Source organism: Neofelis nebulosa, chromosome 1 (assembly GCF_028018385.1).
Source record: "Neofelis nebulosa isolate mNeoNeb1 chromosome 1, mNeoNeb1.pri, whole genome shotgun sequence".
NCBI classification, from domain to species: Eukaryota; Metazoa; Chordata; class Mammalia; order Carnivora; family Felidae; genus Neofelis; species Neofelis nebulosa.
Window position 1 is genome coordinate 196542828 of NC_080782.1, and position 25876 is coordinate 196568703.

General features: G+C 38.3%; 2 protein-coding genes across 4 annotated transcripts in view; one reads left to right on the top strand and one right to left on the bottom strand.

Moving 5' to 3' along the window:
• The window catches only part of BORA (BORA aurora kinase A activator), a 28973-nt gene extending 21416 nt beyond the window's left edge, over positions 1–7557 (bottom strand). For both annotated transcript variants that reach the window (XM_058683141.1, XM_058683132.1), the window contains exons 1-4: positions 7348–7557; positions 5745–5912; positions 3886–3992; positions 908–953 (exon numbers count right to left, since the gene is read on the bottom strand). In XM_058683141.1, coding sequence (XP_058539124.1) covers positions 908–953; positions 3886–3992; positions 5745–5912; positions 7348–7485 — 459 coding nt within the window. In that variant the 5' untranslated portion in view covers positions 7486–7557. The remainder of the gene's footprint in view (positions 1–907; positions 954–3885; positions 3993–5744; positions 5913–7347) is intronic.
• MZT1 (mitotic spindle organizing protein 1) lies at positions 7023–25491 on the top strand. 2 transcript variants are annotated; one of them, XR_009248383.1, is made up of 4 exons: positions 7023–7321; positions 17784–17929; positions 22251–22445; positions 23734–25491. XR_009248383.1 is itself a non-coding variant. In XM_058683156.1 (3 exons), exons 1-3 carry the CDS (start codon positions 7252–7254, stop codon positions 23755–23757), a joined length of 240 nt encoding a protein of 79 aa, XP_058539139.1. In that variant the 5' UTR covers positions 7058–7251; the 3' UTR covers positions 23758–25491. The 2 variants fall into 2 exon arrangements, 1 of the variants encoding a protein (XP_058539139.1); XM_058683156.1 differs by lacking the exon at positions 22251–22445 and having other exon boundaries at positions 7058–7321.
• Positions 25492–25876: the final 385 nt, after the last annotated feature.

Consider the following 25876-nt stretch of genomic DNA (forward strand, 5'->3'; position numbering starts at 1 on the left):
CAAATTCTGAAGTTTCTGGATAAAGAAGTAAATAATGTTTGAGAGCAGTACAGTATGTGAAATGGTTTTTGAAGAAATAGGCTGTATCTGAAACACAAAGGGAAAATATCGACACTAGAAAAGTAAGTGCAGGAGGGGGAGAACATCACTGGATCTCGAAACACTCCACAGCTGAAGTCTTTGGGGTGCAGAAGGGCCAAATATAGCTAATGAATAGAGGGAAGCAGAGGTGGCTAACAAGGGAAAAAGGAAAAATAAATGTTGCCATGACATAAAGGGAAATAACTAGATTGCTAATCCTTATTTACACTCTAAGAGAAATTCATCAAACAAAGGAGCAAGTGAAAAACTTAGTTTATTATTTTTATTAAAAAAAACCCACAGACCCTACATTTGGAATATACTTTTTTCGGTTTTTCAGTAAGGTATTTTATTTCATGCAATATATTGTATGTCTTAAAAATTCAAATTAACAGATAAAACCATTACCAATGCCAATCTAGATTTTCAGGTCTGAAAATATTCAACTTCCTCTACATAAACTCCAACTTGAAACCAAAGCTTGTGCTCATCAGTATTCTGAAGGCACAAGGAAGACAAACTGTGCTAGGCCCGGAGAATGAAAAGACAAACGAAGTACAATATTGGCCAAAAAAATCCCTTAGTCTAGGGGAGAGAAGTATTAAACCAATCATTACAATATTGTAAGCGCTCTAGGAGAGGCAGGGGAATGGATGAACAACATCGTCTTATGGGTGCACAGAAGGGAGCTTGACAAAGCTGGGGACAGGCCAGGCTGGTGGGGACCTGGAATGGAAATGATTGAAGGAAGTCATCCTAAAAGAGGAGACATGCATGCAGAATTGACGCTTAACTGGCTTAATGATCAGTAACAGTTTTAAGTTACCTCTTCAATGGCTTTTTGTCTTTTGTCTTCCACATCTTTATCTATTCTATACAGAGATAAAGGAGAAAAATAACCATGCCATTACTTCAGCTGATTGAACATTTGAAATAATAAGCTTTCAAAGAAATACTTTCCTTCTGTTGAAAACTGGCAAATGTTAAGCTCATCTTAAAGAAAAACTGGTATCTTATCACATTAGTAAATGACAGTATTTAGATATTTGGCACTGGCTGTTAGGCTTACCTCCCTCTTTTCCATTCAGTGTAAATGGAAGAGTATTTTCTTTAAAAAGGCTTACAGTGATATAATTTTTAAATTACTAGTTACAACATAATCTGAATAAACCTCGTCCTTTAACCATCACAAATTAAGAAGTATTTCATTCTACAGAAATCTAAAAATTGTCCAAATTCTTTTTCTTCAATTACTGCAAGTTTATCATAGCTATAATTTTAGAATGAACTCTTACTCTGAAATAGAAGAAAAGAAACGATTATCCTTACAGTTCTCAATAAAGAGGCAAAAATTTTACTTATGAAATAAAATACTGACAATGTAAAATTCTGTCCAAATGAATTTTTTTCACTTTGATACAATATGCAATATAGCAACACAAATTTATCAGCTACGTAACATGTCACGTCTCAAGTACCGGGCACAGACCTGCTAAGAACAGAGCAGTTAGCCTTGTAGGACTTCTTACATCTGTTCCAGGAGAGAACATTTGCTTTCTGTCAGTAAATTAGTAAAACACTTCTTCTTTTTAAAACAATTTATTTTCTCTCAAAAATTTTCATGTATATTTTTTTTTTTTGTGGCTTAACAAAAATTATATAAGAATGTGTTTCAGAAACTAAAATCAAATGAGTTTTTCAAGTAAGGGAATTATGAGAAATTAGATTACAATGATAATCCACACATCTCAGCTTGAACAACAGCCATCTGGGGGGCAAATAAATCAGTTTTCTTTACCTTATCATGAACACAACCAGGTCAAAATGACAGTGCATAATAATAACAGCATGTAGTATTTAGTAAGCTCTGATTTAGTATTACCTCATTCAGAAACATTTTGCTGCTTCATCAGAGGGACTTTAAGAACCTGAAATAGTCAAGTGACTGCTAGAAGCAGTGAATATCGGTTTAGGCAAATATTGTAGAACCTGATCACGGGAGGTTCTAAGAAGTCATACAGGACAGAGTATCCTGACCATTACATCACAGAACACTGGCATGATGCATATAGGTTACTGGTGTGCCTTCAATGAGTCCTGAGTCAGGGAGGGCCTTTTCGGGATTATTAACCTCCCGTATGGCCAGACTTATTTGTTTGCACTCGTCTGTCTTACAGTTATCATTTTTTATGTGTAGCGGTATCAAAAGGGTGGGAAGCACTGAAATTGGGAACTCATATTACACAGGAAGAGACACTGGAAGCCACTGTTTCTAAGAATGAATCAACACATTTTGTTGAGAATGTACTCACTATCCTCGGTAGAAGCAATAACCATACATTGAATTACAATAGTAATTAAAATTAGGGTCTTTACCACTCTTTTCCCCTCTTTTGTATTACAAATCTATCTACTGAAATACACCAAGATTCTTTCCATAAACCTACCTAAACAATACATCATTTACTAATAAATATAGAAATGTTGTGTCACACCTTTGGTTAATTGTATTGTTGACTCTCTAGATGGGAATAATAGCCTATCCTACTTCAGTAGTGCTCAATGTGCTAAATAAAGACTTCATAACTGAAAGATAATAGCTAACCATGTTTGGGTATACCAAGAGGCAAATAATAAAGCATATACTTTGCGTCAAACAAAAAAAAAATCAGCCTAATTTGTAACTCATTTGCTTTTAGATATTCTTTTTTTTCACCTTCTCTTCAAAACTGTTATTTACATTTAATTAAAAATTCTTTAATGCTGTCCCCATTCTTTTCCCTTTCTACTACACTTTGGATGGACATGAATTATGAGTGAATGGTCATCAAGTTACTGAGCCGAGAGAGGAAGGGGCAGAAACATCCAGACGAGTATTTGCAAAAACATCTTATCAGGTGTGCATTTTTGTGTGACTGAATTCTGAAGCTAAGAGGTAAACAATTGTCCATTATTGTGGACTGACAACACATGTACCTTGGGACTGAAAAATAAAAGCTGGTCTTACCAGTACTCAATTGTTTCAAAAATTAAAATAAAAAAAAAAAATCAAACTATAAAACTGACATTAACAAGAATCCCCCAAAACTACTGACAAAGGCTATTATTTATAATTAGAGTTTACAGTAAATCACAATCAAAAAGCTAGGTCTGTTGCACCAAAGAAGTGCACATTCTCACTACACTGGACATCATCACGCAGCACAAAACACAAGTCTGGGCCACACTATGCTTAGAAACAAGTTAAGGCTGCTCTGATTACTAGGTTGACTTCAACACGATGTAATTCAGATCCCTAAGGGTCCTATATCAAAGCTGGATAATGTCTAGAAAAGCTCTCTGTTGCTAACGGATACCCTTTCATTCAATGTAAAGGGTACTTGGTAAAGGGATTTTAAGCTTCCCCAAACACAGATGGCAATGAAAGAATATTTTGCTTTACCCTACCACCAAAAAATAAACAATACAAAAATTAATGGGAGAAGCCACAACCATGTAGAATGATACAAATTTCAAAATGTTCTTGCTTCTACCAAGTGCTGGAAAGCACAGTTGTCCCGTAAGTAGCAGAGGAAGATTATCTCTTAAAAAGAAAAAAAAAAAAAGGTTCCTACTCCCTACTGTTAGCAAGGGAATCTTTCTGGATATAGTTCTTTGAATTTACTCTTCATTTAGATACAATAAATGTCTATCAAAAATTTTCCTCCCTGATATCTTTACATATAAATATATTCAATCACTGGAATTTCTGATGTCCCTTTGAAAGTATGTTATTACACTTAGACACAAGAAAAGAAAACTTACCGAGAATGACTTAAGTATAAAGCTTGACGATGAATGTCTTCTGGGTCTATTTCTACCGGATTTATTACAGCTAGTTGATCAATAGACCATCTAAATTTCCCTGGAGTCTTAACAAAAGAAAGTGAACTTATAAGTAAAAGCAAACTAAAATAGTTCATCACAATGCTAACAACTGTCAGCTTCAAAAATAATGTGAATGGTTATAATACAAAAGTATTTTAAAGCTCATATTTTAAAATTTGGCTTTACCACTAAATTAAATGGCAAATGGTAATCAAATCATAAAACCAACTGACTGGACCATATCTATTTTAAAATACCCAAATCTTCCATTTGGGTGATTTTTGAAATTACATAATAATGGAAAAAAGTCACAGTAGAATAATGAAGTATAGAAATTTCACAATTAATACTCATCAGTGATGCAACATGCCCAAGTAAAAATCTTTTTTAAGAGTTATCATAGGTCTTTACTTTTACTTACGAATGAAGTGAAACTAAACAAAGTACTAACTACAGAAGTGCCTACAAAGGTTCATACAATAGTTGATCCTTAAAATAATTATGAATGGTAATCACTGCTGCTTTTCTGTAGTCAACTATCCAACTGAACCAAAAACTTATCCAAAACCTAATCTGTAATTCAGAATGCATTTTTGACAAAATCAGGCTTAAAAGGTCAACATGCCACACATTCTGGCTTTGAGGATTAAGTTGCAGCCAATCCATTATCTATTCTATATTAACATATAGCTAACATTTAATAAGGTTCAATAAAAAATCACGAGGTCAGATTCATGACTCAATATAAACTACATAACTGTAAAACTTTCCTGCACTTGGTCTTTGTTTAAGCTGGTATGAAAGTGTAGTATAAACAGCCACACACTTGGCAGTTTTTCTAGGTAATTTACTAGGTTAAGAGATTATACTTCAAAAGAACTCCAGTGTTCTTGCTCTTGTTAGGTGGCAAATAACAGCAAACATAACCTAGAGGGATGAAGTCTTCCCTAACCTCCAAGAGAGCATTTTCCCTTCCATATCACCCTTGTGTTTAACCACTAATCGTGGCACATATATTGTTTTGAAGTCCCTAGATTAGTTATGTCTATTCCTTTAGAGTAGAGGTTGGCTTCTACAATCCGCAAGCTAAAAATGGTTGGAAAAACTAAAAGGATATTATCATTTCATGACATGTGAAAATTATATGAAATTTAAATGTCCATAAAGAGAGCTTTATTGAAACACAGCAAGGTCTCATTGTTTACATACTGCCTATGGTTGCTTTTGTGATACAAGGCATAGGTGACTAGTTGTAACAGCAACAAGATGACCCACAAAGCCTAAAATATTTACTGTCTGGCCCTTGACAGAAATAGTTTGGTGATCTCTGTATTAGAATACAAGCTTCTTGAGAGTTTGTGTCTGATGACCCTGACTTGTTCTCTATGTCTAGCACTTTATCGAATACAAAGCAGCATTCAAATAGGTTTCCTGAATAAATGAGAATAGATAATCAGAGGACATAGCTTCTCCTGGAATATGGTATTAGTTAATATATCAGCAATCATACTATCTAGCTACACCTAGTTACAGGAAGCCAACATATTATCCACTGAATAAAAAAAAGGAGAAATGCTAACATCAAAAAAACAAAAACAAACAAAAACAAAAAAATCCACCTAGCTAACTTATTTTTAGCCCAACCACTACACTATAGTGAACATTACAACTAAAAAAGCACATTCCAGATATACGTGCTCCATGATAAATTTCTCCCTTAACTTGCTAAGAAAGATGTTTACATTGAAAATAGTTTGTAAACACTAACTTATAAATACTAGCCAAGAATAACTTACTGGTAATTTCGTTGATTTAAAAACAGAAGGACTGGAGAGCGTTTGTTCATGGAGATTAGAATAATCACCAGGACTTTCGAAAGGATTCAAAACTGGGATCCTTCCTGGAGTTTCCGGTGTTATTTGCATTTTTGATTCTTTGACATCTCCCATAGCACAGAGAGAAAACTAAAAAGAAATAAGTATGGACAATAAAACTATAAAGTTCCACATTCACTGGGACAACTAAAATGTATTCAATAAGCATATTTCGCAAAAAAAAAAAAACCCTCAAAATCTAACGCTCTTGGGTTTTTTAAAAAAAAATAGTTTACAAAGAGGCATCACATATAGTTTCTAAAGCGATCCTTAAAATAACCTTGAAGGCTAGAGAGGTATGGTAGTAGTGATACCATTTTGCAGAAGAATTAAGCTCAGAATAGTTAAGTGGCATATAAACAGCAGTCAGCCAAATATGAATGTGTTCAGGATCGATCTGAGGCAACTAAATGTTAACAACAGACACAAAACTCTTTTCAACTAAAGGACTTACACCTATGGTTTCTTTATTTCACATCTCGAAGCATTTTGAACAACCTTCGGATATCCCAGCAATTGCCTATTAAACTGCAGTTACTAAACAACAGTTATTTACAACAAGCAAATATGAGACGAGGAAGCCTGTGCACGGGTGCCTTTCCGCCACATTAGCACCAATCAAATAAGTATGACTGATGAGGGCTAAGAAATTAACCGCCTTTGGTTGCCTCTCCTCAAACATCCTCCTTTCGCTGACTTCCAGGATAGAAGGCGAGACTGCATTGCTTTCAGTCATCGGGGGATACGACCGTGGATAAAGAATCCACTTCTTGGAAGGCTGAAGCAGCTGGTTTCGTTGGGTGAGGAGCAGGGTGGACACTCAAGCCAGTGTCACCCCCCAACCCTACACGATCATACTTTGGCGTCCTCCCCCCCCCCCCCCAACTCTTCCTCACCTATTCCCTCGCTGCTCCCATTCACCCCGGGGAGAGTGGGCAGGTGGGTTCCGAGAAAGGAAAAGTGATCTCTCCAATTCCAGACAAGAGGAAAGGCCAGGGACTACAAAGAACATACCTAGTGGTGTGTGTAAAAAGGAAGCCCCCCAATAGGCGACTCCAGGGCGCTCCCGAGGGGCCAGGCCAGCTCCCACGACAAGCACAGACTCTTTAACTCCCCGCTTCCGCGCTGTCTTAGGCCAACCAGGGCACGGGCCTTGTGGGGAGCTAGCCAATCGCGACGTACCGCTGTCCGCGAACCAACCAATCGCATCGAGGCCGCGTAGTAAATTCGAATGGCAACTCCTCGCTTCACATTCCGCGCTGAGTAACGAGGCTCCAAATTTAAATCAACGCAGCCTCACGCTGGCGACGAGCGCGAGGGGCGGAGCCTGCCCGGCGTGAGCTGGGGACGCGCGGTGTGATTGCCCAGGAGAAAGGAAGGCGCTCCAGTTCCGGGTCAGGCCCTTTTCCCGCCTCCCTCGGCCTCCGCCATGGCGAGTAGCAGCGGTGCCGGGGCGGCGGCGGCGGCGAATCTGAACGCGGTGAGGGAGACCATGGATGGTGAGTGCCCGTTTCTCCCCCTTTACCTTGTCTCCGTTTCCCGCAGCCAGGCCTCCCAGGCGACGATGAGTCCAGAAGGACTTTAGGTCCACTTCCTGCCCCAAACAGCATCTTTGAGGGTTCTCCCAAGGGACCCGCCAGGGCCGTAGGGCTGATGGCCCCATCCTTTGGGAGTTGTCTCTTCGTTCTTGCGTAGTTTGTCGCGCGCACGACGTTCGGGCCCCCACGTCAGCCCGGCACGCGCTCCGTGTTTACCGCGCGGGAGCCGCGCGCCGCCCCCTCCCCGCGCGCCACGCCCCTTCGCTGCGTCGGGTCCTCTTGTCCTTTCCCCCCTTGCAGGCCTCGGGAGCCGTTGTCGCCCCACGCACCCACTTCTGAGCCGGACCTGGTGCAGAGTCCCCTTATAGTCCCGAGCGAGGACAGTCTGCAGGTCTGTAAGCCCCTTGCAGACAGTGGCCTTGTGTGTTTGGTCACCTCTGTGTCCTTTGACTCTTAGCAGTTCAGTAGGCGCTTGTTAGGTCAACCCCTTCATAACTGCTCTGTTTCGTCCTGGATCAAGTGACGCCCGTGTCTGAGGCTGTAGGTGTATTTAATCTGTTTTCGAGCCCGCAAGCAAGCGGGCGTAAAGCCTGCGCACACTGCTAGACGTGTCTTGGGAGTTACCCTTTCTGTTCTCTCTACTCTCTGCCGGCTCGGCCACTTTGTACTCCTGGGGGTGAGTTTAGACAAGCTACTTAAACATCATTGAGCCTGCTTCTTTCTTTATTCTGTGTAAAATGAGAGCACTTTCTCCTGAGGTTATTGTGAATATTTAAGACAACCAGGTAAAGGCGTATCAAAGGCGATCAAAAAGTAGTTACTTTTATTTTTATGTTATGTTACGTGTACATCCCACTTGCAGAATCCTTTGTCTCCTTTTTATTCGCATCCACCTATGTGTGTTTGATGGATGTTAAAACATTGCGTTTTTGACATTTTCCAGTGGATACTGACATCAGTCTCCATCTTTATTGAACCCTAACTGTGGTGTGCAGTTCTCACTAAGTAGTGTCAGCCTTCCCGCTGTATCTCCTTGTCTGCTTTACTGTAGGGCCCCACTTAGTGATTCAGCTGCTTCTTATGGGGGCTTCTAATAAGGCTTCTTGCTTTTTCTGTACAGGTTGCTGCTTCCTTTTTATTTTTTTAATGTTTATTTGTTTTTGAGACAGAGAGACACCGCATGAGCAGGGAAGGGGCAGAGAGAGAGGGAGACACAGAATGTGAAGCAGGCTCCAGGCTGTCAGCACAGAGCCCGATACGGGGCTCGAACTCATGAACTGTGAGATCATGACCTGAGCCGAAGTCGGACGCTTAACCGACTGAGCCACCCAGGTGCCCTGCTGCTTCCTTTTTAAAGAACTACTTATATTATTAGAATCTTTGCATCTAAGTCTTTATTTATCAAGAATCTATTTGGTGTTTCTCCAAAACGTAGAATTTGGTTCTTAACACCATTTTCAGCTTATTTCCCGTTCTTTCTCAGTGTACCACAGCATATTAGTTTTATTTTGTAAGTGGACTTAAATACATAAGAAGTGATATGTGTATAACATTACAGGTTTCCCCAGCTTTCCGAAAGCAGAGTGTTCCCATGAAACTTTTCCTAAGCTGAAATGGTATATAGTGAAGAAGCAGTTAGTATTAACTTATATGGAAAATTTTTTGAGTGTTCTCAAATCCAGAAAATAATCTTTCTTAGACTTTTCTGATAACTTAAGACACATCTTGTTAACAGGTATACAAAAGAAATAGAGATAAAGCACATGTGCTCCCGGTAATAGTTCAAAGCTCTGGCAGCTTGATGGTGAGATACTGAGTGTAATTCCTGGGGAAGGAGCTTGGCAGTGATGCTCAAAATGCTGGGGTTACATGCTAATGGCTTGCTGCAAACAAGCACTGAACACAATTTTCACTTTCTGCCTTTTTTTTTTTTTTTTTAACCCTCTTTGGATTTCTTTTGGTTAGCAAAAATAGCTATTAATATAGATCTTTCGTAAAAGCTAAGTGGAGACGAACTTTCAAAAAGTGGGGCAATGCTGGTTTTGTTTTACATCTTTGCTTGGAAGCCAGTGGGTTTTCTCACCGAATGGAAAGTAAGAGGCCTCACTTCCTGTTAGTTTTCTTATGTTAGCTATGCTCAGGTCCTTATTTATATGGCCATAGAATCCCATTTGAATGGAAAACTCACATTTTATTGCTGGTGGAATTGCCGATGTACAAATGAGAACTGATTGTACTGGTTGCATCAAGATTTTTACTGAGAGAAGTGTGTGTAAAATGATTATTGAGAGTATAAGCATGTGAAAAAGTGAAGAAATGACGTTTTTTTCTTTAAAGTTTATTTTAAAGTTTATGTATTTGCTTTGAAAGAGAGCTCTCTGCTGGGGAGTGGCAGAGACAGGGAGACAGAGTGAATCCCAAGCAGGCTTCACACTGCCAGCACAGAGCCCGATGTGGGGCTCAAACTCCTGAACCCTGAGATCGTGACCTGAGCCAAAATCTAGGGTTGGACACTTAACCGACTGAGCCACCCAGGCGCCTCATAAAGTCTATTTATTGAGAGAGCACGCACACACAGGGGAGAGGGAGAGAGAGAATCTCAAGCAGACTCTGTCAGTGCAGGGCCTGACACGGTGCTCGAACCCACAAACCATGAGATCTTGACCTGAGCCAAAATCAAGAGTCCGATGCTCAACTGACTGAGCCACCCAGGTGCCCCTGACAGATTGTTTTAAAAATAAAAATTCAAAGAGAGGCTATGTGACTTTGAGAATGCTGCTCCTCTATACACAGTTTGCCCACAAACCTCAAGATAGAAAGGCCCCAGGTTGGCACTGGATCACCATTTGTTAAATGTGGCAGCTAGGGACTATTATGTCCATTAGAACTCTAAACTTACAGAAAATCCCTGCCATATGTCATGCCATAATTAGAGTCTAAGTCAGTCACATAAAATGTGAAGTTGAATTATTGCGAAGTTAACAGAAAACTATATTTTCCATGTTGTCTATAATAATTGAGACACAAAGGTAAACACAGTGACACACTATAAATAATTGACCATACACTGAATTGGACAAGTTTACATGTTGTCATTTTATAATCCCATCTTCCTTCACATTCATTCCCAGAAATAAAACTTTAGCTTGCCCAACGGGCTAGACTGAACTACCCAAGTAGCATTAATATATGAAACTCTGTTAATGTGGGGTTTCCCTGTATTTATATCCACCCATGAGAGCCAAAAGTTTTTGAATCTGACTTCCCTCCTTCAAGTTCTAGTATATTTCTCCTCATTTTACTCCTCTCCCATCAGTACTAGAGTCAGCTAATAGTAATTTAATCTTTTAACGGATCTGAATGATGTTAGGGTTGTAGAACTCAGCTATGAACATTTTTATTTTTATTATGAAATAAACGCATTTTGATGATACTTCAGAAGCAAGTAGACTTTATAGTTTATCTGTGTGGCTCACTCTGAAAGGAACCTGACCGATTCTGGTCCTAATTTAGTATACGGTCTTGTATCAGTCCCCTGCTCTCATTTTTAGATTCTTAACATTCTCTCCCAGATTCCTTCTTTAAAATGTCAGCCTTTTCCAGATGCCTGGGTGGCTCAGTTGGTTAAGTGTTTGATTTCAGTTCAGGTCGTGATCTCACAGCCCATGAGTTCGAGCCCTGCGTCAGGCTCTGTGCTGACCGCTCAGAGCCTGGAGCCTGTTTCAGATTCTATGTCTCCCTCTCTCTGCCCACTCCCACTTGTGCTCTGTCTCTTTCTCTCTCTCCAAAATAAATAAACATTAAAAAAAAATTTTTTTAATGTCAGCCTTTTCAGCTACCCCTCTCTCTGTCCTCCAGTGTACTCAGTGACCTTTTTTGCTTTTCAGCGTTTTGAAATTTTAGATACTCTTTATTGATAGTTTCATACTTTGAGTTTTGTTTTCCTATATTTTCTTTATGCCTCCAATTATTACTGGTAATTATGGTTTTTAACAATTGTGTTAAAAAAAAAACAAACTTCTTTATCTTTCACTGTAGTGCTGCTTAGTTATATATCAGGTAGTCAGCTAGAAAAGGGAGTTAAGAGAGTTCACAGTGTACAAGGCGGCAGTGTCAGTGAAACAAATGTATATTCCTTGCTGTCGGTCTAATTACTGATGGGAGAAATAAACCTAGCAGTCCTTTTTCTTTCTTTGACCTTCCCTGCCTTCTTTTCTTTACTAAGCCCTTTCAATTCTTCCTACATCTCAAATTGAACCACTTGTCTCTATCCTGTTCATGCCATCTGCCATTCTATCACCAAGATTGCAATAACTTAACTGGACTCTCTTTCCAAGATCTATTCCATACTATGCAGCCAAAGTCTTTTAAAAATGAAAATCTGCTTGTATACTCCCGTTTTTATATCTTGCCAAAGTTTTGAAATCTTCAGTAGAGCCTTAGTGTGTGTTCGTGTCTATCTTTTCTCATATTTTACACCTGTGCTCCCCCTGTAATTACATTGCCTTTACATGAAGAGCCTTTCAGATCTATGAATTTATTCTGTGAACTTACCAAGTTCTGTCTAGCACAGGAACTTTTGCACAAGCTGTTTTCTTCACTCTCCCTCTCTTTGCACTTTTTCCTGCCTCTGCATTATTCAGGTTGTCTTCACCCTTGAAGTCTAAGTTTAATTGTCACTTTTTCAGAACAAATCTTTCCTAAACACTGTCACAACTAAGTAGGATGTCTTTGTAATTTGTTTTGGAGGTATGCTTTTCTTGTCCCTATTTCCCTTTTAACAAGGATCAGTTATTACTTCAATATCTATCTCACCTACACCATAATTTCATGAGGACTGGGACCATATTTACCTTTTTCATAACTATACTTACAGCAGTAACATAGGCATAAAATACATGTAAGTACCAATTACACAGTAGGCACTATAGAAGTACTTATTACCGACAGGTTATGAAGTTAGGAAGTAAAGATCAACATAAATCTCATAAGCAAGCTTAAAGGAAAGAAATACTAGTACTGAGATGGACCTGAAAGAGAGCATGGAATTACATAGAAAAAGGCAGAGGAGAAAAGCATGAACAAAGGCATGAAGAGCGAGCAGAGCATTTATGGATAGGGGTCTACCAGGAAGAGAAAACTGGAGAGGAGAATTTGTCGGTATCAGTTGATGATGATGGTGATGATAATGTTGGCAAGTTGGAGTAGGGTCAGATTATGTGTTCTGGTTTTCTGCTGTCATGTAACAAACCATCCCACGGTTAGTGAAATAAAACAGCAACACTTGTTGCTCACACCTGTGTACTTGTCTCTCACAGTTCTGGACGTTGGCCAGTCTTGTCTGGGTAGTTCTCATTTGGGGTCTCTCGTGCATTGCAGTTAGTGCTGATTCTAGAGTCATCCCAAAGCTTCTTCACTCACGTATCTTCTTTTTTTTTTTTTTTTTTGAGTTTATTTACTTATTTTGAGAGAGAGAGCATGAGAGCAAGCAAGCGGTGGGGAGGGGCAGAGAAAGATGGAGAGAGAGAATCTGAAGCAGGCTCTGCACTGTTAGAACAGAGCCTGACGTGGGGCTCGAAACTCACGACCTGTGAGATCCTGACCTGAGCCGAAATCAAGAGTCAGCCACTCAACCGACTGAGCCACCCAGGCGCCCCACTCACATATCTTCTAGTTGACACTGCCTATTAGCTGGGCCTGCAGCAGGGCGGTTGTCTGGAACATGTGGGTTTGCTCCCAGTTGGTGGCTGGGTTGCCAGGGAGAGTGTCTCAAGAGAGAGCCAGGAGGAAGTTATATTATCTTTTTAAGCCTAGTGTCAGAAGTCATGCAGTGTCACTGTTGAGAGATGCAGCCTATGAGACCTGAGCATACCTGCACATTCTTGCTCTGGAGGCCAAGAAGGCAAGGCCCTGACTGTTCTTTCTTCCTGCTATTTCTCAGGGAAATGTTTACAGTGACCAATGTGAGGAATGAGGTAACATCTATTCTACTTCAAGTTAAAGAGCAGGCTTGCTAACTGCTTACAGTAAAAGTAGGGATTTTCCATGCTTATTGTTCTTCTGTGACTGTAGTGTGGCAACATAATGTACTCTCTTGCTATGTAAAAAGGAAAACTACCTGGTTATTTCAGTGTTTGCTGAAAAGGTATTCATAAGACTCAACACTTTTTTCCTAATTTTAGAGTCTTAGCAAAGAAGACAGTAAATGTTACACCAAAGGATAGCTATATGAAATCACCATCATCCTTAACATGAATGTTAAAAGCATTCTAAATAAAATCAGAAATACCCGCTTTCACTGCTTTTTTTAAGCATTAATAGGAAAGTTTTAGCAGATAGTGCAGGATAAGGAAAGGAAAAGACTGTTAAGAAATATGTGAAACTATTATTTGTAGGTAAAATAATTATCTATTAGAAAACACAAGAGAATCAACTGAAAACTGAAAAACTTCAGTAGAGTTAAAGATGACTGGCTACAAAATAAAAATAAGTATTACGAGCATATTATGGGTATCTGCACTAATCACTTAGAATATACCAAAGCAAGGTAGAATGAATTTGTGAAAACAATCAAAACTAAAAATTAAAGAAATTAATGATTCACTATCAAAATTGATGATGATTGAGCACTTGCCGAAACTTTCTGCTCCAAGCATATAAAAAGGACCGGAAATAATACTAACATGCAATTATCAGCCCAGCAATGTTTAAAAACAAGAAAGGAAGATCTCCTGGTTAGAAAGAGAGGTTTTCCCCAAAGAGAAGAGCAGATGGGCACCACAGCAGGAGATTGGGAATGAAACCTGACAAAGCATGCTGCCCTGCCCGAGAGAAGCTGGGGCCAGAAACGTGCCATCTGCCACGGCCAGGGATTGGGAAGGACCGTCCGTGTGTCCTGTGGGTCTGGAGCCAGGGTGTTTCCACCAGTCTGATCCAGAGGGCTGGGGCTGGCGTGACACTACCGGTCCAAGAATGCTTCTCCAATTCAGGACATCAATAAAGATCTCCTTTGGAAGATGAGCTTCCAACCAGAAGTCACAGAAGTACCTAAGGTAGATGAAAAACATAAACAACTCACATACAAATTGAAAAAGAGGGAGAAAGTTTAGTAGTAACAGGTAACTCTTTTTTTGAGCACTACCAGGTGCCAGTGGACACGGCGTTCTGAGTATGTCCTGTAATCCTCACAATGATCCTGTAAAGTATTATTACCCCACTTTCACAGAATGATAAAATAAAGACCTAGAAAGGTTACCTTGCTTACTAAGTAATGAAGGTGACATTTGAACTCACCTAAGAGGTACTTAGCCTCTAGAGAGCAGACACTTAAGCATTCTCTTTTCCTGCTGGCTTATACTTAAAGAAACAGAAAACACAAATCTCAAAAATGGCCAAAGATAAGAATATAGCTTCAAATAGGTAAAGGCAGAAACAATAGTCATGAAATAAGTGGTTACAAAAAAGCATGTAACTATGAAATAAGAACAAGCAGAGGCACTGGGTCACTCAGGGTTAAGCGTCCCAACTCTTGATCTCGGCTCAGGTCTTGATCTAATAGTTCATGGGATCTAGCCCCACGTTGGGGCTCCTTGCTGACTGGACGGAGCCTGCTTGAGATTCTTTTCTCTCCCTCTCTCTCTGCCCACCCCCACCCCCACGCCCCACCGTTATTTGCACTCTTTCCTGCTCTGTCTTTCAAAAATGGTTAAATAGAGGCGCCTGGGTGGCTCAGTTGGTTAAGCATTTGACTTCAGCCAGCTCATGATCTCAGGGCTTCTTGAGTTCAAGCCTCTTGTTGGGCTCTGTGCAGACAGCTCAGAACCTTGAGCCTGCTTCAGATTCTGTGTCTCCCTCTCTCCCCGCTCCCCACTCGTGCGCACACACTCGTGGTCTCTCTATCTCTCTCTCTCTCCCTCTCTCTCTCTCCCTCTCCCTCTCCCTCCCTCTCTCTCTCTCTCTCTCTCTCTCTCTCTCTCAAAAAGTGAATAAACATAAAAAAGTTTAGATAAACTTAAAAACAACAAGCAATTCTGAGGGGAAATTAGAAATCTCAAAATAGAGTTAGTGAAATAAATTCAACATAACATGAATTACAGCCTACATACAACTGAAGAGCATTATTGGTATGTTGGCATATCCAGACTGAAGAAATGAAATGGAAAGGGCTGTCAGCTTCCAGCTATGGTGGAGGAATAACCCGGATTTACCCTCCTGCCTGGAAAACAACAACAAAACCGATACAGAACAATGGTTTTCAAGACACTGGACATCAGGCTGTGAAGGAAAGTGATCCTAAGCACAGTAAATGAAGTGAGCCCAGTAGTTTCCTGTTCTTGGTACCTTTAGAGAGTTCCCAGCAGTTGGGGGGTGTTGCGAACCCAGGTAGAACTCAGTGGACCCCCTGAGTTAGCAAAAGGAGGTTATAGAGTCCAGGGAGACCAAGGCAGGTAGAGTTTGCAAGACAGAATACCTGAGAGGAAAGAGCTTACAGAGGATTCAGGAGATCAGGAGAAGGGTCCTCCTCAAATATTCAGAAGAGCATTGATTAGCACATATGTATGAGGAAAGTACCCAAAAAGCTAGAAAAGGCATCCAAAAGAATTAGAAGGAACAGTACACCATGCTTGTACAAGGCTTCTCTCTACCAGCCAGAATGGAAAGCTTCATAATTCACGAGGCATTGAGTATAGTACTCAGGAGCATCTTTCCTCAGTGATGAGGAACAGTTAGCTGTGCACTAAACAGGGCTCTAATCCTGACTATGTAAATCTTAAATGACTCAAACTGTTTTCAGTTAACTGCATCTCATTACAAAACTTAAGAATATGTACAGAAATACTTATCAACCAACAAGGTAAAATTTACAATGTCAAGCATCTAATAAAAAATTATTAAGTATACAAAGCAGGAAAATGCAACCAATGATAGGAGAAAATTGAATCAGTTCAAACAGACCCAAAATTGGCACAGTTTTTAGAATTAGCAAGATAAGGACCTTAGAACTGTACTCCATGTGTTCAAAAAATTAGAGGCATGGGAGACATTTTTTTTAAAAAACCTGAAATTCTGGAGATGAAAATGAATGTCTGATATAAAAAGGTGAAAAGGGTCCATTTCATGCACATTGTGAATAGTGTAATAGTTTTCAGAAGGAGTTAGACTTAATGGATCATTCAGTATTGTTAACTTGTCCATTCAACACCGTAGTTTTTATGCGATGCAAGTCAGAATCCACCTGGAGTTTGTTTTTGGAATTGATCAGGATTTTTAAGTTCACTGAGAGAACAAAAAAACTTACAAAAATGAAAGATTACAAAGAATCTTGAACCTTCTAGATGCTGATAAAAGTTAGTAATTAAATAAGATAGACATGCAACAAATCCATAGGTAAATGGGAATTTACTATGTGATAAAGGCGGCATCTTAATTGAATGGTAAAAACATGAGTCACTCAATAAATAGTATTGAGGCAGTGAACTTATTTCAGATCCTATTTTCCACCCGAACTCCACGGAGTTAAATATTTAAATGTTTATAGGTGGGCAGGAAATAAACTTTGAAGTGATGGAAGGATATACTGATGGATAATTCTATAATCTTTGCATGGGGAATAACCTTCTAAATATAATGCCAAGAGAAAATAATACAGGAAGCAATAGATAATATGTTGACCATTGACTTAACAAATTCTAAACATGCTCTGGGGAACAACCACCATAAAACAAAATTTAATGAAGCCAATGTATTTATATTCTGTGCTGCTTTTTGCTAGTGTTTCTCATGTCAATTACTTTCATAAACTACAATAAAATGAAGTAACTATAAAAAATGAAGTTAAAAAATAAACTTTTGTTTTTTACTATTAGATTTCAACAGACATGATTCCGTCAAATCGTAGATGCTTCTAAGCACTTTTAAAGCCTTAAATATGTACATTACTGAACAATTCCACTTCTAGGAATTTATCCTAATAAAATGAAATTAGTATGTACAGATGCTTATCACAGTATTACTTCAGTGGGGGAAACATGAGACCCACTTAACTCTTAAAATAGAGTAGCTAAGTAATGTATGGTGTTTTCATATAATGGGATGTTATGTGACTAAATTACATTGTAAAAGGTTACTAAAAAATGGGGAAATGTTCAGAATAATCCTGATTATGATGCATATACTTAAGATATTAAGTGAGTGGTAGAATATAAATCACAGTATAAAATGCAGTTATGCGGAGGGAGGGTGGTGTAAGTCTGTTTTTGGTTCTAGGACTAAGTAAGAGCAAGACAGTATACTTGACAATTTCAAAATCTAGGGATGCTGTGCTAGTTCTTTGATATTGTGCAGTATTCTATGAATTAAAAACAGTAATGTGTGCATATTTTGAAATGTAATTTTTTTGAAGTTTTCTCAATGTCTTTTTCAGTTCTGTTGGAAATTTCAAGAATTTTGAATACTGGCTTAGATATGGAAACTCTGTCTATTTGTGTACGTCTTTGTGAACAAGGAATTAACCCAGAAGCTTTATCGTCGGTTATTAAGGAACTTCGCAAGGCCACTGAAGCACTAAAGGTTAGAGATTTGTATGTTAGTTCATTGTAAATAAAAATACTTTTTTATTTTTTAATGAATTTATGTGAAAGATCCTAGTTAAATATTATTAAACTAACTTCTGTCACCATTAGAAATTCTGAAAACCAGGATCTTTGTAGCATATGTTCAACTACAAAAATTGCTACTATCGTGGACCATGTTGTCTCTCACAGAAGTCTCCAGCTGTGTTTAGAATTTTCCTTGCGTTGTGACTAAAGTTGTGTCTGTGCCCAAAAAGATGTGTTCAAGGCCGGTACCTGTGAATGTGACCTTACTTGGAAATAGTGTATCAGCGGGTGTAATTAAGGTGAGCTCATAATGGATTAATGAGCGATGTTCTTATTAGACAAGGAAAATTTGGACCAAGATACACAAAAAGAGTGCCATGTGGAGACACAGACAGACATGGGAGAGTGGCTTGTGACAGTGGAGGCAGAGATGAGAGTGGTGGCCAAGGATTGTTGGCAGCCATCAGAAGCTAGGAAGAGGCAAGGAAGGATCTTCTGCCAGAGCCTTCTGACTCCTTGATGTTGGACTTCTAGCCTTTAGAACTGTGAGAAAATAAATCTCCGTTGTTTTCAGCCACCCAGTTTTTTTGGAACCTGGTGATGGCAGCTCTGGAAATCTAACTCAGATTTCACTTTTAGAAAGTGGGGTGCTGTTGTAATAAACACCTACAAGTGAGGAAGTGGCTTTGGAATTGGGTGATGGGTTGAGGTGGGAAAATTTTACACCACTTAATAGAGCCCAGATTTCCTTGAAAAAACTTGGTAGAACTGTGGACATTAAAAGCAGTTCTGGTGAGGGCACAGAAAACAGAGGAGAGCTGTACAGAAAGCTTTATTTGTCTTAGAGAATACACACATTATTATGAACAGAATGCTGCTGGAAATAATGGACATTAAAGGGGCTTCTGGTGAGACCTCATGAGGATCATATTATTGAACTCTGGAGGGAAGGTTGTCCTTGCTATAGAGTGACAGAGCACTTGGCTCAATTATGTTTTACTATTGGAAGAAAAATAAAACTTGTAAGTGATGAACTTGGATAGCTAGCAGAGGAAATTTCCTAGCAAAGCTTGGAAAGTGCAGTCTGATTTTTCTTTTGCTACTGAAAAATAAAATATAAGAGGAATAAGAAATCAAGGAAGGAACTGGTAAGTCAGAAGGAACCACCACTTGATTTGGAAAATTATCAGCCTTACCCCAGAGCATGCTCTGGAGAGAAGGCCCAGGGTGTGGATTTGGTAAGGAGATTATGTGCATGACTCCTAGGTGCAGTCAACTGTCTGTGCACAGAACACTGCCAGCCTGACTGAAAGCAACCGGGACAAAATGAAAGAAGGCTAGGGTTCTTTAGGAAGGAAACTAACACAAAAAGGTAAACAGAGCATATTCACAGAGCAAAAATTTATCATAAAGAGACTATCTATACAGTTCTCACTGCCAGCACCCAGAAGTTCCTGGGAGCTCCCCCATCACTAACGTGTCCTGTTCCCCTTCCAGTAGCTACTGTCCTGACTTTTATGGTAGATACTTTCTTTGAACAGTTTTACTGTCTAACATGGGTCTTTAAACACTGCAGGCTAATTTTATAAAATTTTCGAGCTTGATATAAAGAGAATCTTAGAGCACAATCTTTACCTAGTTCTTCATTTAACATTATGATCTTTTTTAATCTTTATTTTTGAGAGAGAGACAGAGCATGAGCATGAGCAGGGGAGGGGCACAGAGAGGGAGACACAGAATCTGAAGCAGGCTCTACCCAGACTCTGAGCTGTCAACACAGAGCCCTACACGGGGCTTGAACTCCACGCACCACGAGATCAGTACCCACGCTGAAGTCAGAGGCTTAACTGACTGAGCCACCAAGGCGCCCCCATTTAACATGTTTGAGAGAGTTTTTGTGTTTTGGTTTTTTTGAGTATAGTTGACATACAATGTTACATTAATTTCAGGTGTACAACTTAGTGACCTGACAGATTTGTACATTATGTGTTCACCAAAAGCTGCCATCTGTCCCATGACATCACTATATTTCTTTATGCCTCGCCTTTTATTCCTGTGACTTATTCATTCTGTAACTGGAAGCCTGTCTCTCCCTCTCCCCTCACGCGTTGTGCCCATCTGCCTCCCTGCTCCCTTCTGCAACCATCAGTTTGTTCACTTTTTATAGGTCTGATTCTGATTTTGTTTTTATTTTTTTGGATTCCACTTATGAGTGGGATCATGTGAGGGTCATTTATGTTGTGTGTAGCTGTAACACAGTCCTTTCCACTGGAATAATCATGCTTCATTACACAAATATACTACTATTTATTTATCCTTTCTACCTTGTGTGGATATTCGATTGCTTCCAGTGTGAGGCTATTAGGAATATGCTGCTATGAGTATAGTTGTCCATGTCTCGTGATGCATATATGCATGCATTTCCTTTGGGTGTGCATTCTAGAAATAAAGTTGCTTGGTTGTTAGGTTATGTTTATCTTCAACTTGAATAGATAATGCTAAACTCTTCTAAAGTAGTTGTGCTAATTTCTGTTTACAGCAGCAGCATACGAATTTCCCTTCCTTGCTCCACGTCTTTGTCAATACTTAATATTGGGAGTGTTTTTAATTTTAGTCATTTTTGCTGGGTATGTGTAGGTTTCTTATATAGTTTTATTTGCATTTCTTCTAATACCAGTGAGGTTGAATGTTCTTACATATTTTTGGCCATTTTCTTTTGCAAGATAACCTTTTCAAGTTGCTTGCCCATTTTTTCTGGCTTATTTTCCCTTTTTTACTGGTAGTCTTTCCTTAAGTATTCTGAATGTGAACCTTTTGTTAACTGTGCATGTAAGATTACTAAGTTCTTTTAGTCAGGTTTTTAAATAATTATAAAATCTATTCAGACTTGGGGCACTGGGTGGCTCAGTTGGTTAAGTGTCCAACTCTTGATTTCAGTTCAGATCATGATCTCACAGTTCATGAGTTCGAGCCTTGCATTGGCCCCACACTGACCATGCAGAATCTACTTAGGATTCTGGCTCTCCCTGTCTCTCTCTTCCCCTTCCTGTTTGCAGGCACATGCTCCCTCCCTCCCTCCCTCCCCCCCCCCCCCCCAAAATAAATATTTAAAAAAAAAAAAAAAAAACCGGGCAGAGAATCCTGAAAAGTTTGTAGCAAAGAAGAAAATTGTTAATTAGAACTTTTTCATGTTTTCTTTAAAGGCATTTTTGAAATCTGTATATAATTTGTATTAAAGAAGGAAACAAGTCCTTCAGAACCACCCACAAGATAACCAGTGATATTTGGCAAATACCATTCTAGATGGTATGCTACTTTAAAAATAATGTGAACCACACCTGTCTTTCCTTGACCACTCTTTACTCTTTACAGACTTTTTAAATTTTTTTTTTAATGTTTGTTTATATTTGACAGAGACAGAGCATGAGTTGGGGAGGGGCAGAGAGAGGGAGACACAGAATCTGAAACAGGCTCCAGGCTCCAAGCTTTCAGCACAGAGCCTGACGTGGGGCTTGAACTCATGAGCTCTGAGATCATGATCTGAGCCAAAGTCGGACGCTCAACCGACTGAGCCGCCCAGGCGCCCCATCTTTATAGACTTTTTAAATGTATGGTTGTTTTCCCCTTTTTGGGTGGTTGCTAGTAATTAATTTCTCTCATACTTTTTCTTTCAGAACTAAAAATAGGGTAAGGAAAAACTGTTCCTATTGTGTTTTACTGCCTTTACCTTGAAATCCTGGTGATTAGAATATAATTGTGTGGTACTTAATTCTATTTTAGAATGTGTAAAATATAAATTGAGGACATCCTGAAATGTTGCAAGGAACTGTTGGTCTGAAACATCCAGTTTTTCCTTTGTTCTTTAGTTAACTGTAGAAAATTGCAACCATTCTTCATTAATTATTTTGCCTTTCTTTCTCATACATTTGTATATTGATAATGTTTAAGTCATTTATAGTAAAAGTAACTGGTTGTGTGTAACACAATTAGGTCAGTTTCTTAAGCATCAATAGATATGTCACATTATATGTATCTCTCACAGCATAGATAGGACATTAGGTGCAGTTTTTAAAAAATAGACTTTATTTTTATGAATGATCTATCAACACTGAATTTTGGTATTGTCTCCTTAGAGCTAGTATTTATGTGTAAGTAATCATTCACACATTGTGATTTCAGAAATTCTGGGCAAAACCTACTTTCCTGTATCTTCTACTTTTAGTGCCAAGGGGCCTTGAATTGTACTGTTGATGCATTCCTATGCAGAATAAGCCTTGCCCTTTCTCTTGCAGCTGTCCTGTATGATGATATCTTAGGGTGACCGACGTGTCTCCTCACTGTATGAACGTCTTGTACAGCATGAGGACATTGGAGACAGCTGGGAGAGAAATGAGGGATTCAATAAGTCTTGTGTCCCCACCCATACTCCCAAAGGAGGGAATAAATGTACACAGGAAAGGGAAGTGTGAAAGACAAGACTTGTTAAGGTTGGTTTTTCCCCAGGGCCAATGCTTATGAGATTTTGGAGTCTCTAATGACAATCTGGTAACTAGTTCTCTAGGATGCCATTACTGTCCTTTCAAACAGAGTAGTGCTACATTCATGTAATGGGAATGCTGTACAGGGTTAATGGTTTGCTTAGTTTAGGTGAAAATACTTATTTCAATGTCTGTATCTTGGAGGAGAATCTCTAAAATTCGTACGAAAATGGAATGTGGCTGGACAAAAAGTTAAAGGTACTTTAATTTTTAAAAATTTCTGTAGTTGTCTATATTATTCAAGTCTTCCTTGAAGTAGATGATACTAAAATGTGGGTTAGGAAGAAGACAAAGTGCCTAAAGGTATGTAGCTAAATCTAATATAAGAACCTATAAAGGTAGAAAGAAGTAGGAAATCTTTTAGAATAAGGGGAATGTTTTTCAAACTAGTTTTCTAATCCTTGTGAATGATAAACCTAAAGAAGCGAAAGGCTAATTAGAATAGCCAACTATCTGGACGAGGTAGGTCCTGTTGATTGCAGAGAGAAGGTTTCAGATTGAGAACTACAATTTTCCCAGCACGTTAAGTGATTTTCATGAAAGGCCTTCGAACTTAGACTAAACATAAAAGCAAGTTTTAATTATGAAGTTGAAACATACGTGAATTACAAGTTTACCCTGTATTTCTGAAACACTTGTTTAAAATCATTTTCATATTTGGAATTAAGAAATTACTTGTTTAAATTTTTATCTTTTAGAAATCTGTATCAAATCATTTACTGATAATAATATAGTGTCTGGAAATTCCTGCAGAATAATCGGGGAAAGTATACTAGTTGGTGGAATAGGTGAAGCAGGATTAGCCATGTGTTCAGTATTCCTTTTGCCCTTTTTTTCTCTGCCCTGTAACAGAAAGGTCTTTTTCATTCTTAATCCCCTTTTCACACTAAAATGAAACATGCAGAAACACATAAACCAATAAAGACTGGATAAGGTGGATACAGTGTGTGGACAAGGTCTGCTGTGGGTCAGTTTTTCAAGTAGCAGAATATTTTTATTTTTACGTTAACTGCATTAAGATGGTATAACAATTTTCCACTGTTAGCCTAGCAGTCAGTTCAAAAGGTAGTTCTAATGTACTGCAAAAAGTGAAAAACACTGCATTATCCTGGTGCAAGTGGCTTGGTATATGTGGGGGAGGAATTTGTTTGTTAATGACAGTACAGTATTGACAAATATATCTCTGTGGTGTCCTTTCCATGATTTTATTATAATGAAACTTACTTTCTTGTTCTAGGCTGCTGAAAATGCGACAAGCTGACTTTCTGGAGAAACCCTGATGAGATATGTCAGGCTCTTCAAGAGGATTTGAAGATTGCATTGTAGTCAAGAATGTACAATGAAATTACTGCATGCAGCAGTGTAGAAACATTTTCCTTTTTAAAAGAATTATAAAACCATAGCTTTATAAATCAGTGGAAAATGGCTTACAGAGAGAACTATCAGATGTGTTTACATCACATCTTACTTTTTTTTAACAGCTCTAATGCTGGTTCATATTTATGTATTCCTTATTTATAGCTCTGATAGCTTTAATTTTCTAAGCAGTCTGTCTATCAGATGTGCACATCTGCTGTGCCTGGTTGAAGTACAGTGGAGCCCATCAGAAGTAATGTAGTAGTTATGACTTGTTGACATTTCCATTATAAAATTTAATTTTGAATTGTTTATGCAAAATAACCGTGGATTCATGTTGTACTGGGTTAAAAGTTGACAGAATTTCAGCCACCTTATTTATGGATTTGATTTAGACTTAGGTATATCAGATTCTTTCTTATAAGAGCATGGGAATCATTGTTTTCATCTGCTCTTTAACAAAGAATATTTAGTTTTTTAAACAAAAGTTTTTCTGGCAGTTAATAGTATGAACCAGATTGTTTTTGTATTGACTGAAAAATAAAACTTAGAAACTTAGATTTTAAAAGTAATGGCAGTGCTTAGTTTTATTTGTCATTTGGATTATTTACATTTAATGAGAATATTAATTGATAATATTTTTTTTCTAAGTTTTATACTCTAAACATGATGGCCTAGAAAAATAAAGCATAGTGAAACATTTCCAACAGGCAAAATTCTTTAATTTTATTACAGAAAAATAATTTGAGTGGTTATCTAATAAATCACTAAAGAGGAAGTATCTTTCAACAAATATGATATTTTCTGAAGGAATACATATTTGCAGTCATTAAACAAAAAGTAAATAATCAAATGTTCTATATCAGGAATTGTAAGTATCAACTTTCTAAGGTCACTTTTTTGTGTCATTATTTTTTCCCTGAAAGTTTTAATGAATCAAAGTGATGGTTCAAAATAAATTTTGGGAAATTTACAATAGTGTTAATTCTGCTCCTGTAACAGAATCTCAATGGAATATTTTCCCCAAGACTAATATTTTAATCTGATCTTATTTTAGGTTTTGTTAGCATTCTTTTAAATGATAGTACAAGCATTTACTCTTTAGCAGCTTTTTTCTTCAGACAAAGTAAGGCTTAGTAGTATCTAAGTGGCGACCTTCTGTACTGTTGTAAAAATCTCATCTTTTAATTATTTTGACTTTGAAAGTGGATAACCTCTTTACCAAGGGCACTGGAAGGTCTATTGGCAGAACCTGGTTGGGAGACAATAACGACTTGTGATGCTAAATCATTTATTTGTTAATAAACACTGCATATATTGCATGTTGTTACTTACAGAATCATAAAGAGAACACATTTGTCAGGCTCCAAAATTTGTATATACCCTTAGGCCACAAGAGTTAATAGTTTTATTTATGATTTTGTAGATTAAGTTATTTATGTATGAAACAAAGCAGGAAAATATATTGAGTATGTTTACAAAGAACTTTAATGTGTTACACTTAAATGTAAACATATATTTTTAATGCATACTTAAGTACTATTTAACGAAATCAAAACAAATTATAATGTTACAATTGGCAGTGTTATGCATGTTGTCAGTGACAAAAATAAAACCATTTTGGTGGTATTGGCATGTACTTTTGATTTAGTTTATGCTTTTGTGTGTACAACTTGTGTTTCTGTAGGTATTCTTATATTTAGATGCTGATTAGTTACATGTGAATGAAGACTATTTGAGGGCAGACTAAATTTACAGTGTAAAGTCAGGCTTGAGGTGTGAAATGGAATATTTTTCTCCTGGTACTTAAAGGAGATAGCTATATTAGCATTGCCCAGGCTTCCCCTGGGTGGGTTAAGCGTCCAACTTCAAGTCACATGATCTCCTGGTTTGTGAGTTCCAGCCCCTCATCAGGCTCTGTGCTGACAGCTCAGAGCCTGGAGCTCACTTGGGATTCTGTGTCTCTCTGCCCCTCCCCCAGGTGCCCTAAGCCACATTTTATGTATATATATTTTTACATTTTT

What these genes read in the sequence shown, in the direction of transcription:
- MZT1 (XM_058683156.1), top strand. Translation starts at nt 7,252, where the DNA reads ATGGCGAGTAGCAGCGGTGCCGGGGCGGCGGCGGCGGCGAATCTGAAC. An exon ending in GGTGAGGGAGACCATGGATG is followed by an intron (nt 7,322 to 17,783) that starts GTGAGTGCCCGT and finishes TGTCTTTTTCAG; the next exon opens with TTCTGTTGGAAATTTCAAGA. An exon ending in AGGCCACTGAAGCACTAAAG is followed by an intron (nt 17,930 to 23,733) that starts GTTAGAGATTTG and finishes TTCTTGTTCTAG; the next exon opens with GCTGCTGAAAATGCGACAAG.